Below are 16,834 nucleotides of genomic sequence, written 5' to 3'. Positions count from 1 at the left end.
TATACACCAGCAATCTACGATTGTTTTATGTTCCAAGGGTTCTTGAACCTAATTTTTTTTAATTTTTCGACTAAAAATTCGAAAAAAGACTCCAAAAACCGGCTATTTACAAAATCTGAGGCCATATGCAAGAAAGTGGAAAACCGTTTTGCGGAGTTTGGAAAACGATTTTCTGGAAGTCTGGCAAGAATTTTTACAGTGATTACATGCATTTTTAGTCATTTTTAGCCCCGAATCCATTTTTAAATCGAAATAAATATTTTCACACTGTCAGAAAATCATTTTCCAAACATCGGAAAACGGTTTTCCACTTTCTTGCATACGGCCTCTGGAAAAGTTGGGAAGCTGAAAACTGAAGAGCCGATGTCGTGTAGATTTACGCTAAACACCGCGCGCAACCGTTATTTCGGAGCGTCGTTTCGATAAACTTTACAACAGAGTTCCAGAATCTTGAGCTTTTATTTGACTGAAACTCTACAATTTCTGGTTTTTGAAAACATTTTTTATAAAGAAAAACTTAGAATGCTTTTCCCTTTTCACTAATAAAAATTTCATTTGTCTGATTGCTTCCAACCGCCTGGGATTATTTGAGACTTTAGGACTTGTGATTGACAGTCGACTGTTGGCAAGCTTAAAAATCGTTTCTTCTCATTGTTATATTTTGCGAAAATTAAATAAATTCCAATAAAACGAATTTCAGGGTAAAATGTCAATGTACAAGCTCACTCCAACGTTCAAGTCTGACTTCGAGGTCAACCCAAAAATCGCATGCTATCGCGTCGCATCCTATCACAATCCAGCAACCGGCACTCAGTCATCTACTACACAAAGTGCTGAGGTTCGCTTTAATCGTGTTTTACAGCTTGAAATTCTCATGAATTCAAAAATTTCAGACCGAGAGTGACCCTCGCAAGGCGTTGGAGAAGAAGCAGCTCGAGTTGATCGAGAGACTCAAGGGACAAACTGAACAGCTTAATAACCTTCTCGTGACTTTGGCACCAGCTAAAGGAGCTCCGGTTTGTGCTAAACCAGCGCAGAAACCACAGAAAGAGGCGACACCAGAGGCCGCTACTGCAGGTGGAAAGAAAGATAAGGATGCCAAGAAGGAGGCTCGAAAAGCCGCCAAAGCTGAAGCTGTGAAGAAAGTTGCCGGTAGTGCCGCTCCAGCCCCAAAGACATCTGCGAAATCTTCAGGAAACCAGTGGACTGTAGAGGATGATCGGAAGACGTGGGAAACGAATCTGACGCTTACAGTGAATCTTCCAACTTCCTTGGTTGCTTACGAGCAAGAACACTTGAAAAATGTGACACTCACAGTGAGAGAAGCGGATTTGACCTGGGTGAAAGCTTTGGCGAAGGTTGGAGAAAAGCGAGGAGTGTCGATTGAAGGAGAAGTCAAGAATCAGGCTAAAGAGAAGAAGAGTACAGTGAAAGTGGTGAAAGGAAAGGGAACGCCAACGTTGCAGATCGAGAAGACCACTGTGAAATCTCTTCAGACTATCTGGAAGGTTCTGGGATCGGCATTAGGGCTCTACTCTAGACGACCACAACAAGTCCTCAGTGCTAGTCATCAGGCTATTTGGCTTAATAAGGTTAGGAATGTATAAAAAGGGATTTATTAATTCTATCTTTTTGGGCCGAGCAAATCCTTCTTGGCACCGGAGATCTCTCGTACGCCACTCGTGAAGCTTCCCAATTCCTGGCACGCTTCGACTCACTCAGCTCTCAATGGGAAGTGTCCATCGCCGATATCGTATTCAGAAGTCTACTGAATTTGTCCGACGCCCAACCGAATAATGTGGAGACGTGGGCGAAGAAGATTGACGCCTTGGTTGCCTAGATTTCTAACTATTTCTTGTTGTCTTTCTTTCTAAATATATCTGGCTCTTATGAAGTATTCTGTTTTTTTTTCTTGAAAAATCGTAGTGAATTTTCACAAATCGGCTGTGTTTTTTCCGAATTTGTTTATTTGGCGCAATTCGCAAAACAACGATGCTCCGAAATAACGGGGTGCGCTGAGTTTAGCGTAAATCTACACATCACAATTTCCATTAATTTTCTAGCAGATTTCCGGTTCTCGCTCTGTTTTCTGCTTTATTAGTTGCTTTTTTCTGTTATTTTTCATTCTTTTACATTTTCAGAAACGATGGCCGACGCTAAAAAAAGAGCCGCCGCCGCCGAATTGGCTGCAAAGAATCTCCTTCAACTTCAAAAGATCGACATCGCCGCTAGCAAGATTCTAGATAAGGTTTCCGGCAAATTCGTAGTGAAAATTTGTATATTTTTGTGTTACAGATCCCGTTCGTTGCGATTTATCGCATAGATCCTGTGAAAAAAGAGTGGATGAATTCGAATTGCGAAGGAACTTTGTTTGTGTACCAGCGAGCCGATCGGCCATACTTCAGGTGAGATTTTTGATAGAAAATCGATGAAAAAACACTAAATTTCTATTATTTTCAGCTTCCTCATCGCCAATCGCAACGATCCAGACGATTTCATCGAGCCACTCACCCTGAACCACATCCTTCGCCATGATGGAAACTTTATCTACTTCCACAAAGACACCAATTCGATTCAAGCTCTCTGGTTCGCTCAAGTCGAAGATGCTCAACGAATTGCCGCTCTATTACAAAAATTGGTGGATAAACTGAAAGGAAGCACCACAGAACAGGCGAAAGCGGCTGCTGCCTCATCGAATAAGGCTTCACCCGCTCCTCAACTATCGACTCCAGTGCCAACTAGTGCCCCGGCCCCCGCTCCAACATCCAAGACTATCGATCTTCTCCAATTGATAAAATCCGCTCAGAACTCATCCAAACCCACGATTGCCGTCAAAGACTCGCCACCAGCTATCTCTACCCCGGCGCCAGAACAAATGCCAGCTCTTCTTCAAAAGCTCATGCTAAAAGAGCCAGGACTCGCTATGTCTGCTGATGAGCTGGAAAGGGATCTTCTGAAGACTGCGAAACCGCACCGGAATCACTTGCTTCAGGATTTTGCCAACTCTCCGTCGGCGATCTCGCTGGCTGCAATTTCCACGAAGTCTGTGCACGGATCCGAGGGAGATCAGGATGTAGACGTTGCGGAGGGAGAGGTTCTGGAGCCCTTTGACGCATCCTTCGTTGTGGGCTCTGGCATCGAAACACCAGTGTTGAATAAGGAACAGGTGAGTAATCAGAATCCCTTTCAATTCCGAAAATTGCTTTTCAGTTCCTCTCTGCCATCGTCCATCTGATGCAGACCGACGACGAATTCGTCTCCCAAATCCATCAGGCTTACGTCAGCGCCCTCAACCGTCGTCTCAACATTGACTAGCCTCTTCTTCGTCCCGACTTTCTAATTGTAATAATCTGTAATTCTTGTGATCCTCTCTCCCTATCTAATATTTGCCTCTGCCCCGATCAATCTCATCGCAACTCAGAAACTTTGTTCATATTCTGTCAATGGGTCCCCTTATTCTATTTCATTCAGTCGCTAATTTTCATGTTATTCTGTTACGTTTTCCTTGTTACTGTTTTTGAAAGAAGGGCGAAGAACACACCAATTTTCTTGTTGGGTTCAAAGTACAAAGGAATTCTGAGACATCCATTTGTAAGATCGCCCACCTAGATGATCGTTTTTTGCACTGATTACGTGGCACTTGAAGTAGTCGGAAGAGGTGTGAGAAAAGGTGTGCAACATGTGATTCTATCAGCCAATAGACGTCCATATGAAAGTCGTGGGAACTATAAGGGGATTCTGGAAATTCAGAATAGTCGTTTCTCGAACTAACAATGTCAGCTAACGCGTCTGAAGCTGTTGTTATAGTTTCTGAAATAGAGAATATCTATGCATCGATTATCATATTTTTGGTAGGAAATAATTATCTTTAAATGGGATTATTCAGTTAAATTACCTAATTTACCTAGTATCGCTGTCTGAGATAAATAAGTTGAGGACGAAATGGCACAAAAGCGGAAACAACAGTAGTTTGTTCCTATTTTCTCAATTTTTCGACGATTTTCACCGTTTTTTCAATGTAAATCAAATGAAAATGGTTTAAAACGCTGGAAATCATCGAACTATCGAGAAAATAGACAAACAATGTTTAAAATAGCTTCAAAGTATGGTGGCACTAAGCACTTGCGCTTTTAAGAAACATTGAGATATTTCTCTTTAAGCCTTGGTTTTCACAGACAACGATAATAGCTGAATAATTCTTATAAATTTATTTATTTAAAAATTAAATATTGCAGTTGTCATTCTCCGGATGCGTCTTCAATTTGCTCGCTGGAATAGTTGTTTTGAGAAATCCAATACTGAAAAATGCGTTTGGAGCACTTTGTTTTAGTCATACTATTGCGAATTTCGGTGTACTTTTTGTGTTTTGTGCATGGGTGACACCGACTACTATTATGTAAGCTCAAGTCTAGCTCGGGAGCGATTCCAGCGATTCCAGCTATTACTCAGGCGGTGATCGTTGAGCGTTACGGGCGAGCATACAGTTAAAGGCGCATCGTATGTCCAGCTGCAAAAAATCGAATAATTTAGGCTTATTTTTGGCTGTTTCTTTTTTATTATAAAAGGAAATTTATTTAGAGATTAATGAGAATCTGACCAAATTGACAAAAAAAAGCAAAAACAAGTGAAATAGGCAAAAATTAAACTTATTGAGAGGTATTAAAGGCACATGCACTTAATCGAAAAATCTTCTTTTTCGCTACTGGACCGACGGCACACCTTCAAACTGTATTTTCGGTCACAACGAGCATCAGACTAGAGTAATAGCGGAATTCCTTAACTTTCGACTTCAAGTCCATTTATTTCGGTTTCTTTAAAAGATATCATAAAGTAGTCAACTAGCAAAATTTTGCTGATATTATGAGGAACAATTTTTTCGTTGAGCACTTTTTGATAGCTTTTACAGGGAACGAGATATATAAGCTCAAACTTGACTGCTTTGAATGAGGGGCGGGGCACTGAGTGTTCATGATGCAAAACTAAATACCTCTTTTACACTACTATAATAGCGCACACTAGAATTTCCAGACAATACAAATACACTGAACTAACATTCGGAAAAATCCTGGGCCAAATCAATATACTCTTCTGGAATGCTTGTTGTTACTCTCACCTAGTTATCTCATTAAACCGTTTCCTTACAATTTGTATGCCAACAAAAGTGACAAATCTATTCAACTACCGTAATACATGCTTCATTATTTTATTCGTCTGGTCCATGGCAATCGGTCATATTGTCCCATACTTCTGGAGAGAAACTTGCTACGTGGCTTATGATCCTGTTAGTTGGACATGGGTGTTTGGGGATACTCCATGTGGTTATGTGATCACAACTTATACAGACTATTATTCAAGTGTAGCTATTTTCGTGGTGATGAGTACTCTGGACTTGTCTACTTTTGTAAGTTCTAGGCTTCATTTGGCTAAAATATTTTGAAGTACAAAAAGATGGAATCCTTACAGACCATGCTAGTCCTGTACCGCCGTAAATCTCATTTAACATCGGACAGTGAAGCCAGAAGACGACGTCGTGTAGAAATCAGATTCTTCACACAGTCTTGCCTTCAAGGAATCCTTTTCTTTTATGAAGTATTCAATTTTTATTACATTGTCACTTTGAACACAAATCAATGGTTTGTATTCATGACATCCACTTTTGCCTGGGAGTTGTGTCATTGTTTAGACGGGTAAGTTTAGTTATCGAGTATCTCTCAGCTTAATTTGTTTTATCAAATCTGGGACCAGAAATATTTCAGGTCACAGTACTATTAAATATAATTTTCAGACTGGTGGTGGTGGTGTTTCATTTCAAACGAAGCTTCCTTCGAAAGGCATCCCAGCCGACTACGATATTCTCAAAAGCTAGTGATATCAAAAGCAATAAAAAGTAGTCACTTTATTTTTTTATTTTTGTTGCAATATCTCCTTAATTCCCTCTCCCAATTATACACTCTTTTTTGGATCTCTATTCATGATATTTCTTCCGATGCTTAAATAAAGAAACAAGGAAGTGGTATCATGGGAATATATGTTCTAGTTTGAGAAGTTTTTTGAACAACAAGGATTTGGAAAGAATTTATGTAATGAACGGTTTTCTGATTACCCAACACACATGAGAATTTTGAGACAGAATCTGGAAATGCAGAATACTCATTCCTTGAAATAACAATGTCAGGTAACGCGACTGATGTAGTGGCTGTTATATTTGAAATCGAGAATATCTATGCATCGATTGTCATATTTTTGGTAGGAAGTTGAAGCTCTCCCTATAATTTCATTTTTAGCTCAATTATCTCGGTTCCTATAAGAGATATGAAACAGTGACCAAGTAATAAAATGTTAATCTTAAAGTCAGCTATTTTTTATCAGTTGACAGATTTTAGATATCTCTTACAGTAGCCGAGATAAATGAGGTCAAAGTGTGCGTACATATATGGCTACTGGAACAAGTACAGTATCTTGAAAAATTTACAGTTGTCATTCTCCGGATGCATCTTCAATGTGATCGCTGGAATAGTTGTTTTGAGAAATCCAATACTTAAAAATGCGTTTGGAGCACTTTGTTTTAGCCATACTGTTGCAAATCTCGGTGTACTCCTTGTGTTTTGTGTATGGTTGACACCTACTACTATCATGCAAGTGCTCCTTTTTAAGATTACTGTACAATAGCTCACTTCAAATATTCCAGACAATACAAATACACCGATTTAACATTTGGAAAAACCCTGGGCCAAATCACTATTCTATTCTGGAACGCATGTTGTTACTCTCACTTAGTTATCTCATTAAACCGTTTCCTTACAATGTGTATGCCAACAAAAGTGACAAATCTATTCAACTACCGTAATACATGCTTCATTATTTTATTCGTCTGGTCCATGGGATTTGGTCACATGGCACCATATTTTTGGAGAGACACTTGCTACATGGTATACGATCCTGTTAGTTGGACATGGGTTTTTGGAGATACTCCTTGTACTTACGTGATTTCCACTTTTACGGACAACTATTCAAGTATAGCTATTTTCGTTGTGATGAGTACTCTAGATTTGTCTACTTTTGTATGTTAAAAGCTATATTTGAGAAGTAGAATATGAATTCTTGCAGGTCATGCTAGTCCTGTACCGCCGTAAATCTCATTTAACATCGGACAGTGAAACCAGAAGACGACGTCGTGTAGAAATCAGATTCTTCACACAGTCATGCCTTCAAGGAATCATTTTCTTTTATGAAGTATTCAATTTTTATTACATTGTCACTTTGAACACAAATCAATGGTTTGTATTCATGACATCCACTATTGCCTGGGAGTTGTGTCATTGTTTAGACGGGTAAGTTTAGTTATCGAGTATCTCTCAGCTTAATTTGTTTTATCAAATCTGGGACCAGAAATATTTCAGGTCACAGTACTATTAAATATAACTTTCAGACTGGTGGTGGTGGTGTTTCATTTCAAACGAAGCTTCCTTCGAAAGGCATCCCAGCCGACTACGATATTCTCAAAAGCTAGTGATATCAAAAGCAATAAAAAGTAGTCACTTTATTTTTTTATTTTTATTGCAATATCTCCTTAATTCCCTCTCCCAATTATACACTCTTTTTTGGATCTCTATTCATGATATTTCTTCCGATGCTTAAATAAAGAAACAAGGAAGTGGTATCATGGGAATATATGTTCTAGTTTGAGAAGTTTTTTGAACAACAAGGATTTGGAAAGAATTTATGTAATGAACGGTTTTCTGATTACCCAACATACATGAGAATTTTGAGACAGAATCTGGAAATGCAGAATACTCATTACCACTAGAATACCACTTACGTACTCCATGAAGAAGAGAGATTGGGTACCTTGGTTATGCTTGAAAAACATTTTGACCAGGTTCTGAGGTCCCTTATCTGCTGATAGGAAATAGTGGATTTTAAATTCTTCCTCAGCAGCTGGAGATTGGGTGATGGTCTTGAGAGCTACCATTTGGGATAGGTTGCCGGCCAAAGTGACCAGCGACACCTCACCAAAGGCGCCTCGACCGAGGATCTTGGAAACGGTGAAGGGTGGGGAGGATTCGATGGTAGTGCACATTTTTGAAGGGTTTTATATAGAACTGAAAAATTGATATTAGGTGACCAAAAACTTGTTAACTAATGAAATGTTTCTGATTTTAAGATTACCATTTTATCAGTTAATCATTTTTTGATATCTCTTATAGGAGCTGAGATAATCAAGCTCAAATTTGACGGTTTAGGTTGACTTCTATTAGATCATTTACGGTAGCACACAGAGTCAATTTAAACTTTGAGCTCAATTATCTTGCTTCCTGTGAAAGATATCAAAAAGTAGTCAATTGATAAATTATCGAAAATATTATTTTGAATAATTTATCAGTTGACAAATGTTTGATATTTTCCACAGGAACCGAGATAATAGACCTCAAAGTGAAGGTGCGATTCTGTTAGGGCATAGCAAGACAATCAAAGTTAAAGCTGTTAAAATGAAAAAAAAGGTAACGAATGGACCAAAAAAGACAGCAACTCTTTATTTTTGTCCAGTCAGTCCATATGAAGACGTACCAACATCGGATCGTAAGGGGCTGGGATTGCATGCGGTGCAGCCACTTCACCCCATGGTCCCCCATAGTTTCCCATGGTCCCTCCCACAACGTCACTGTATCTTCTCGGCTCCTGGGAATGCATTGACAGTGATCTGTTTCTTTTACACATTGTAACAAACATAAGGTATAGTTTATTACATTTATTAGGTAACCAGCGTAACCATACATAGTCATGACGTATCAACTCGAGAAAAATGTACAGGATGATGAGTTATAGGAGCATGAGGTGAGGAGTGACGTCCTGGATGATCCACGTGGATGAATGAAAGAGTATGATGAGGTTCTTCCATTTTATGCTTGGCTAGAAGTTTGCGATGGAAGTGGAACACCAGAACGAATAATCTGAATATGTTTTCTCATCCAAGTAGTCTTACCACTTCCTTACCCATCCAATAGATGATATCCCTGCCATACCACACAAGTCAACGCATACTTTTGCCATCTTTCTCCCAACCATCCTGATAGCACATTTGATGACGTCGCAGCCATCAGAAACCCCATAGCTCTCCATAACTCTTCCCTCAGTAACTTGGACTCTATTGGATGTCTTCTGATTGTTTCTTCAGATATCGAAATCCACGTGGATAAGTTTAACAGAAAACTGATTCCAGCCACAAATAGGCATAGATACTGTAAAACAAGTGTGTTCCCGCATGTTGTTCCGCTCATTAACCATATCCACGTGGCAGGGTTATAAATTAGATAGCAGGTATGGGACCATAGCAATGGGATGATGATGTGAAGAAGACCTATCAACCAGGTAGAGAGGATGAGGGAAAGACAGACAAGATGGGAGAATATTAAGCGGGATGTTGGGGGAAATAGTAGGGATGTGAGACGGTTTAAAGATAGGAATAGATGAGAATAGAGTAGTGAGGTCCAGAATAGGATATGGAGTTGCCCATGACTTTTCCAAGGGTTGAAGTGGCGGTGGAGAGTGATTGGCTGAAAAAAAAGCATTATATTTCTTGTGGGATCTCTAGGAGAGCTCTTCAGTTAGAGGGGCCTTTCTAATAGAGGCTTACAGTATGCTCTCTACTGTCTAACTGTTCGTATTATCTATGATGTCAACTTTGGTCATTCTTTGAATTGTTTTTAGAATTTCTACTTTTCTAAACAAGGAAGTTCTCATGCCTCGCTCTCTTCAAGGCAACCCAAAATCAGATTCCTCACGTTTCTTTTGCTTAAAAATAAATCAAAAGTTCTGACTAATGACTTGGTTTTTGCATGACTAGTTTTAGGATAAAGTATTTTATAGTTTGAAAATTTTGAGTTTTAAAGATTTTTTGCTATAACCACTTTGAGCTTAATTATCTTGATTTTTATAGCAGATATGAAATAGTTGTCAACTAACAAAATGTTTATCGGAGTATCAGCAGCATTTTATCAGTTGACAAATATTTTTTAGCTACTGTAGTTTTTGAGATATGCGCCTTTAAAATTAACGCGCCTTTGACAATAAATGGAACGGGCATCTTTAAGGCGCATATCTCAAAAACTACGGTAGCTAGGAAAAATTAGTTAAAGAATAAAATGTTTAACATAACATAAGGGCTGTTTTATCAGTTAACACTTTTTTATATCTCTCATGGAAATTGAAATGATTGCGCTGAAACTTGACAGCTCTTTTATTACAGATAACTTACGTATAGGTTACTGGAGTAACCCATAAAAGGTATACCAGTAGACATAAGATATTGAGAAATGTGTGATTTTTTGCCAGAGTTCCATATGAGTTAACGAAATGAGGAGATTTGTGAATAGTGATAATGACCAGTAAATTTATAAGGAGACCGAAGAAGCAGGTCTGAAAAAAAGACACGCTTCAAAGAGCACCCAACTTTGAGCCAATTTATCATGGTTACTGTCAAAGATTTGAAAATTTGCTTTACTGATAAAATACTTATCATAATATCAGAAACATTTTATCAGTTGACACATTTTTGATATCTCTTACAGCAACCGAGATAAATCAGGTTGAAGTTGACAGGGCGGGGAACCCTTTAAACTTACAAAAAAGTTAATCATTGAGACAAGTAGGGTTTCAGCATATTGTTCAGTTAACGAGCCAACTACCATTATTTTTTGAATATTTTAGAATCAAAAAACAAGAGCAAGAGATGGAAAATGAGCAAGAAAAGAGTTTCATGGGAAAGTGAGCAAAATCCTATTTGCTTTTTTGGTTGAATGATTTTTTGATATTTCTGAGAATTATATATTTTATATTTAAATGTGTTTTGGATCTTTATAGTCTAACTTATAAGTTATAGCACACATAAACTCGAATTTTTGTGAAACAAGTTTTTAGAAAAACATAAATTTATTCAAATTTCTTGAAAATCAAAATAGCAAATCTCGTTGGACCGGTTTGGTGGGCTCCTCCAAAATTACAATAATCCTTCTCCCAGAGAAAATGTTCCTAGTGCTTTGAAATTATTGACCGTGTCATCTCCGACTGCCCTCGCACTCTGGTGAACTGAAAATTATTTCTGAAAATTTTAAAATTTCCCTATATTTATTTTTTTTTAGCTTGAAACCTTTTTTTGTTTTCAGAGCAAACTAATTTTAGTGGACTTCATGGTGGGATGTTGAAAATTAGTCTGAGATCTCCGAGGATGCTAAACTTTGGAACTTTTTGATTTTTTGAAGAAGTTCCTTACCACAGTACTGTCTTCCAGGAAGATGCGACGACGGAAATGGAATAGGACCACGACAAATCTAAAATAATCCTGATTTATGGATTTGCCAACTTCGAGCTTAATTATCTCGGTTCCTATGAAAGATATCAAAAAGTAGTCAACTAATAAAATATTATTCAAATTATGATGAACAATTTATTAGTTAACAAATTTTTGATATCTCTGATAAGAACCAAGATAAGAAGGAAATGCAGCACTTACCCATCCAAACAATGACAAATCTCCCATGCAAAGGTGGCTGTGAAGAACACATACCATTGGTTGGTATTCAATGTTGAGACATAGTAAAAATTGAAAATTTCATAGAAAAATAAAATTCCTTGAAGACAAGATTGCATAAAAAATCGAATTTCCACTTTTCGCCGCTTTACTGCTTCATCATTGGAAGTGAAATGGCTATGTTTGCGATGAATGATGAGAAGCACCTGGAAACTTTTTTACTTATCTCGGTTCCCGTTATAGATATAAAATATTTGTCAACTAATAAAATGATTATCGTATTATCTACAACACTTTATTAATTGAAAACTTCTTGATACCTCTTATAGGAGCCGAGATAATTGAGCTCAAAGTTGAGAGTGTGAGAGGGGGGGGGGGGGGGAGGGAGAAGCACAGGGTTTGCTGGTATGCTGTTGCGCTCTAATGAGAAGGTGAAGTGACAATGGAAAAAACAACCATTTAAAAATTGCGGAAATTTCTATTTTTAATGACCTAAAATTTTGCTATGTCACTTTCTCAATAAAGCGCAACAGCATACCACAACAGTTCGAAACCATGTGGGGCCCACACACTGAACTTTGAGCTCAATTATCTCGGCTACTATAAAAGATACAAAAAGTTGTCAACTGATACTATATTTATCGGGATATCAGCAACATTTTATCAATTGACACATTTTTGATATCTTGCATAGGAGCCCAAGATAATTTTGCTCAAACTTGACAGCTCTTTTATTATAGGTTTTACTTACCAGTGTGGCAAAATCCACTGAACTCATCGCAATAAAAATGGCTACACTTGTATAGTAATCTGTATACGTTGAAATTATATGTCCACATCTAGTAGGTGCAAAATTCCAGCTCCAGGAAATGGGATCATATGTTATGTAGCACTCATCGTCTGGAATTTTTTTCTCAATTTTTTTTTATTTCAAAAGTTCAGTCACATTCTTCTGACTCATTTGATCTTCTTATCTCACAAGATTTTTGCAGACCGTGACCTCATTATTTTATAAGAACTCACACCAAAAATAGGGGAAAATGTGACAAAATGCAATGAACCAGACGATCCCGATGATGACGAGCGTGTTGTGGCGGGTGAAAATGAAGCTGGCCTGTAAGATGGGCAAGAGTTGAGCAAGAGTTGGGCAAGAGTTGAGCAAAGGTCAGGGACATGGAAAGTACAGTTAAACAAGTCTCATAAGAAACCAGCTACGGTAAAAGAAAGGGCAAGAGTTGGGCAAATGCTGGACAAACCAAAGGCAAGGCAAGGGCAAGTCAAAGACAAGCCAAAGACAAGCCAAGGACAAGGTTAGGAATTCAAGAAGTACAGTTTAAAAAGTCTCATTTTACGGCAAGAGCTGGGCAAAAGATGGGCAAAGTGTGGACAAAACCAGGGCAAGCCAAGAACAAGCCAAGGACAAGCCAAGGACAAGTTTAGGTCAAAAAACTCACCCTTGCTGGAATGGCTATCGAAAAGAATCGATTGAAACTAATTGCCAAATGAGAATAGACACAAGCATCCCAGCATAAAATATTCAATTGACCCAGAAGTTTACTTATCATTCCATTTGTATGTTGGGCTTGTCTGGAAAAAAGCTAACTTTTGAATTTGAATGGATATATCTCGATTGCTGTCAAAGCTATCGAAAAATTGTCAACTGGTAAATTGTTTATCATATTATCACTAACATTTTATTAGTTAACACATTGTTGATATCTTTCATAGGAAATGAGATATATGGGCTCAAAACTTACATATACGTCGCTGGTGCTGACCAAATAAAAAAGACAAACAGTACACCACTATTAGCAATTGAATGGCTTAGACATAAAGTACCAAAGGAATTTTTGAGAATCGGATTTTTCATAACTACAGTAATCCCCAGTATATTGAAGATTAAACCGAAAAATGCAACCTGAAAATAAAATTTTAATAATATAAGTTTTTTAAAAACCTACAAAAAAGATAATCGCCGCTGCCAATAAAACATCCTCCCTTGCCATTTCTTCTAGCTCTTCGGAATCCGAATTTTGTACGATTTGAGTAGTGTTAGAAGACATTTTTAGGAAATTCAAAATCTGAAAATTCTATATTAACATGTGTAGACACACATCATATGCAAAAATGATAAAATAATAAGAAAAGAAGTAAGTACTGAGAAGTAGGTGGTGCGGAAATTTCTAGAAAATGAGAAGATTATTCATAGGAAAACAAACAGTAGAGGAATTGAAAAAATATTTTTAAAAAATTTGTTTAGTTTGGTTTCATTTGAAAGCATTGAAAATGAAATTCTGAGTGGACAGACCTAATTGGGAGGCATGAAAAAGCAATAAAACCAATAACTTGTTATTGTCTTTCTGGAAAAATAAGGAAGCAGCTGCAAGTTGTTTTTTTTCTCTGGAAATGCTTCAAAAAGCACATTTCAGATTCCAATGATAACTGATAAAATTTTGACATCATCCAAAAATAATACTTTTTCTCAAAATTGGAAATTTCCATATGAAATATATTGTACTTAACATGAACCATAAGTATCAGGGTTCCAGGGAAAGATGTTAAATATAGAGCAATGCCAACATTGAGCTCAATTATCTAGATTCCTATGAGAGATATCAAAATTTTTTCAACTGATAAATTGTTTACCACAAATTATCTATATTTCAGAAATTTACAAATTTTTGATATCTTTCACAGGAATAGAGATAATTGAGCTCAACGTTGGCGGTTCGGTGGCTATAGCCTCTATAGAGGAATTACGGTAGCTATTGTCTCTTTAAATGCCTCTATAATTGATGCATCTGTATATCCTACTCACAATTAGGAATGTGGCTGAAAGTCTACAATCAAGAAATTCAAATCTGGAATCCATCAATTTCTATTTGATAATCTTCAAGGTTTCCAGAGTGTTCTTTCTGATTCATGCTCTTTAATAGTGCAAGAAAAAACCTCCGCATGGGACCGATTCCGGGATCAAGTCTCGAAAGTCATATGGATCGGATCTTGGTCTCATAAATCTGAAAAATCTGGAAAAGCAAAAAAAGGTTTTTGTTCGAGATGGTGGTTTCCCACGGTTCGTCTGGCAGCTGCCAATGGCAAGTACACATCGTGTACTACACACCTACGAGGTAAATCAAATGGCCGCTCCTGTATCTCAGTTCCAATGAAAGATATCAAAAATTTGTCAACTGATAAAATGTAGCTGATATTATGATAAACATTTTAGCAGTTGACAACGTTTTGATATATTCCACAGGAACCGACATAAATTGGCTCAAAGTTAATGGTAGCTATTTTAAAGAAAGCAGTTGGATGCATATGAAACTTTATCATAAATTGAAAAGTGGCTACAGTAGGATAACAATCAAACATTTTCGAAATCCTTAATCATCCATTCCCATTGCTTCTGAGGTTTTTTCTCGAATATAGTCAAGAATTGGAACTTCTTGTGGGTACTGTCGTCGGAGGTTCTGAATAGCTTGTAGTTCCTGAGTACACGTTTGAATGTCATTTTGGAGAATCGCTTCGAGTTGGGATTGAACTTGAGGGAGGCGAGAAATGATACGGGACATGTTTTGGCTCAATGCTTGATTTGCTTGGCGTTCTTGTTGAAGGAAATTCGAGTATTGGGTCTGGAAAAGAAGAGAAATTAAAGATAATAGTTTGAGCTTAATTATCTTAGTTACTGTAAGAGATATCAAAAAATGTTCAACTGATAAAATGTTTGTGGTTTTATGATAAGCATTTTACCAGTTGACAACTCTTTGATAGCTTTTACAGGAACCGAAATAAATTGGCTCAAAGTTCGCCTTCACTTTCTTAAAAGTAATTGAGCTAAAATGACCTGAACTTGTTGTAAACTTTGAGCTCAATTATCTCGGTTCTTATGCAAGGTATCAAGAAGTAGTCAACTAATAAAATGTTGCTGATGTTATGATAAACAATTTATCAGTTGACAACTTTTTGATAACTTTCACAGAAATCGAGATAAATTGACCCAAAGTTGAAGGTTAGGTAGTTACGTTCGGGTTGACTTAATCTAGCATAGTTTCTTTCAGGATCAATATTTTGATACCAACTAAATTGGATATGACGAAAGAACTTAAGAGCTACAAAATCTGAAGCATACGGCCACCGCTTTATGGTTCATAACTTAATTCATAGACCATATACAGTAACACAATCAGTATTATTTTGTAGTTCTCGAGTTTTTTTTACTGTATCCAATTTAGTTGGGTCGGAAATATTGATTTTAAAAGAAGTTATGGTATTTGGCAGTTCTGACTTGTCCTTAACTTGCCCAATACTTGGTGTAGATGTCTTCAGATTGGCCTAAACTAGCCTAGACCCATTTCTAAGCTTTCCAACTCACCGAAAGATTATTCATCTGAGCCCATTGTGCCAATTGTTGCTCCTGCTGTTGCTGACTCAAATTCAAATTTCTCATAATTTGAAAATATCCATTCTGAACGTTTCTCGGTTGATTCCTCAAGAATAGTGGTGTGTAATCGGCTGAGGCCAAAGCCAAAAGAGCAAGAATAGCGAGAAGTGAGAAGAAGGAGGTCATATTTGTTAGAATGAGTTCAAACATTTTCCATTCATTTCCTTTTATACTATGCCGAAGTTATGTTTAGTGGACTTTTACTCTCTACAAATGTTTGCTAAGGTTTTTCGCCTTGCCACTTTTTTTCGTTAATTTTCTGGGTTGAGTCATTTTTAGGTACAAGAAATAGAAAGATCGAAAGTTAAATTGTAACTCGCCTACAACAAAATTCGAGTAAACAAAAAATTGTATAGTTTGGTATGCTCGAAGTTCTAGTACATTTTTGTATGACCTAGACCTTGGACTTTGTATTTTTTTTTCGAAAATTAAAGAACACAGCAAAAGGGGTGGAGCCTATTGGATGTAACTATGGCTAACGCTGTAACTATGGCTAAAAAGATCGATATGAAAATTGAAATTCCTCATAATTATCCTTCTTAATTAACAACGAAAAAAAATTAATTAAATATCCTATGACAACTAAAAGATATAATAACAAAGAAAAGAAAAATTAGACATTTCTCATTTTGAAAAGGTCCCGAATTGGTGTCGTCGAGTCGGTGGGGAGCGCCTTGATTCCGAAGATTCCCTTGATTTTTGGATGACGGAGCAGCTGAGCCTGTGCCATACCGGTAGTGGAGACCATCAGCCAATAGAGGGGGATGCACTGGAAAATTTGATATTATTTACATAAAAAATAATTAGCAGACCCACGAGACGCAGAGAAAAGTGGTCTGCTAATGTTTTCGCGCGTCAAAAACATT

General features: G+C 37.3%; 7 protein-coding genes across 7 annotated transcripts in view; 4 read left to right on the top strand and 3 right to left on the bottom strand.

Moving 5' to 3' along the window:
• Positions 1–706: 706 nt before the first annotated feature.
• On the top strand, positions 707–1,840 carry CBG08415 (the record flags this gene model as incomplete). The annotated part of the gene is made up of 3 exons (XM_045236022.1): positions 707–838; positions 894–1,592; positions 1,643–1,840. The coding sequence occupies 3 exons, from the start codon at positions 707–709 to the stop codon at positions 1,838–1,840; spliced, it is 1,029 nt and encodes a 342-aa protein (XP_045093761.1).
• A 306-nt stretch (positions 1,841–2,146) lies between these two features.
• Positions 2,147–3,315, top strand: Cbr-dcap-1 (the record flags this gene model as incomplete). Its single annotated transcript, XM_002634555.1, has 4 exons — positions 2,147–2,248; positions 2,296–2,405; positions 2,461–3,166; positions 3,211–3,315. 4 exons carry the CDS (start codon positions 2,147–2,149, stop codon positions 3,313–3,315), a joined length of 1,023 nt encoding a protein of 340 aa, XP_002634601.1.
• A 458-nt stretch (positions 3,316–3,773) lies between these two features.
• Positions 3,774–5,891, top strand: Cbr-srx-12 (the record flags this gene model as incomplete). Its single annotated transcript, XM_002634556.1, has 5 exons — positions 3,774–3,851; positions 4,236–4,396; positions 5,029–5,401; positions 5,464–5,687; positions 5,786–5,891. The coding sequence occupies 5 exons, from the start codon at positions 3,774–3,776 to the stop codon at positions 5,889–5,891; spliced, it is 942 nt and encodes a 313-aa protein (XP_002634602.1).
• A 912-nt stretch (positions 5,892–6,803) lies between these two features.
• CBG08418 lies at positions 6,804–7,535 on the top strand (the record flags this gene model as incomplete). Its single annotated transcript, XM_002634557.1, has 3 exons — positions 6,804–7,061; positions 7,108–7,331; positions 7,430–7,535. 3 exons carry the CDS (start codon positions 6,804–6,806, stop codon positions 7,533–7,535), a joined length of 588 nt encoding a protein of 195 aa, XP_002634603.1.
• A 1,244-nt stretch (positions 7,536–8,779) lies between these two features.
• On the bottom strand, positions 8,780–11,566 carry Cbr-srx-13 (the record flags this gene model as incomplete). The annotated part of the gene is made up of 3 exons (XM_045236021.1): positions 8,780–8,951; positions 8,995–9,554; positions 11,510–11,566. 3 exons carry the CDS (start codon positions 11,564–11,566, stop codon positions 8,780–8,782), a joined length of 789 nt encoding a protein of 262 aa, XP_045093762.1.
• Positions 11,567–14,910: 3,344 nt separating this feature from the next.
• Positions 14,911–16,094, bottom strand: CBG08422 (the record flags this gene model as incomplete). The annotated part of the gene is made up of 2 exons (XM_002634559.1): positions 14,911–15,159; positions 15,900–16,094. 2 exons carry the CDS (start codon positions 16,092–16,094, stop codon positions 14,911–14,913), a joined length of 444 nt encoding a protein of 147 aa, XP_002634605.1.
• A 487-nt stretch (positions 16,095–16,581) lies between these two features.
• The window catches only part of CBG08423, a gene marked incomplete at both ends in the record, with an annotated part of 1,671 nt that continues 1,418 nt past the window's right edge, over positions 16,582–16,834 (bottom strand). The window contains one exon of the mRNA XM_045236020.1: positions 16,582–16,737. Within this exon, the coding sequence (XP_045093763.1) occupies positions 16,582–16,737 (156 nt within the window). The remainder of the gene's footprint in view (positions 16,738–16,834) is intronic.

This window comes from Caenorhabditis briggsae (genome assembly GCF_000004555.2).
Source record: "Caenorhabditis briggsae complete genome, chrIV, whole genome shotgun sequence".
NCBI classification, from domain to species: domain Eukaryota; kingdom Metazoa; phylum Nematoda; class Chromadorea; order Rhabditida; family Rhabditidae; genus Caenorhabditis; species Caenorhabditis briggsae.
This window is presented reverse-complemented; position numbering and strand designations above follow the sequence as displayed.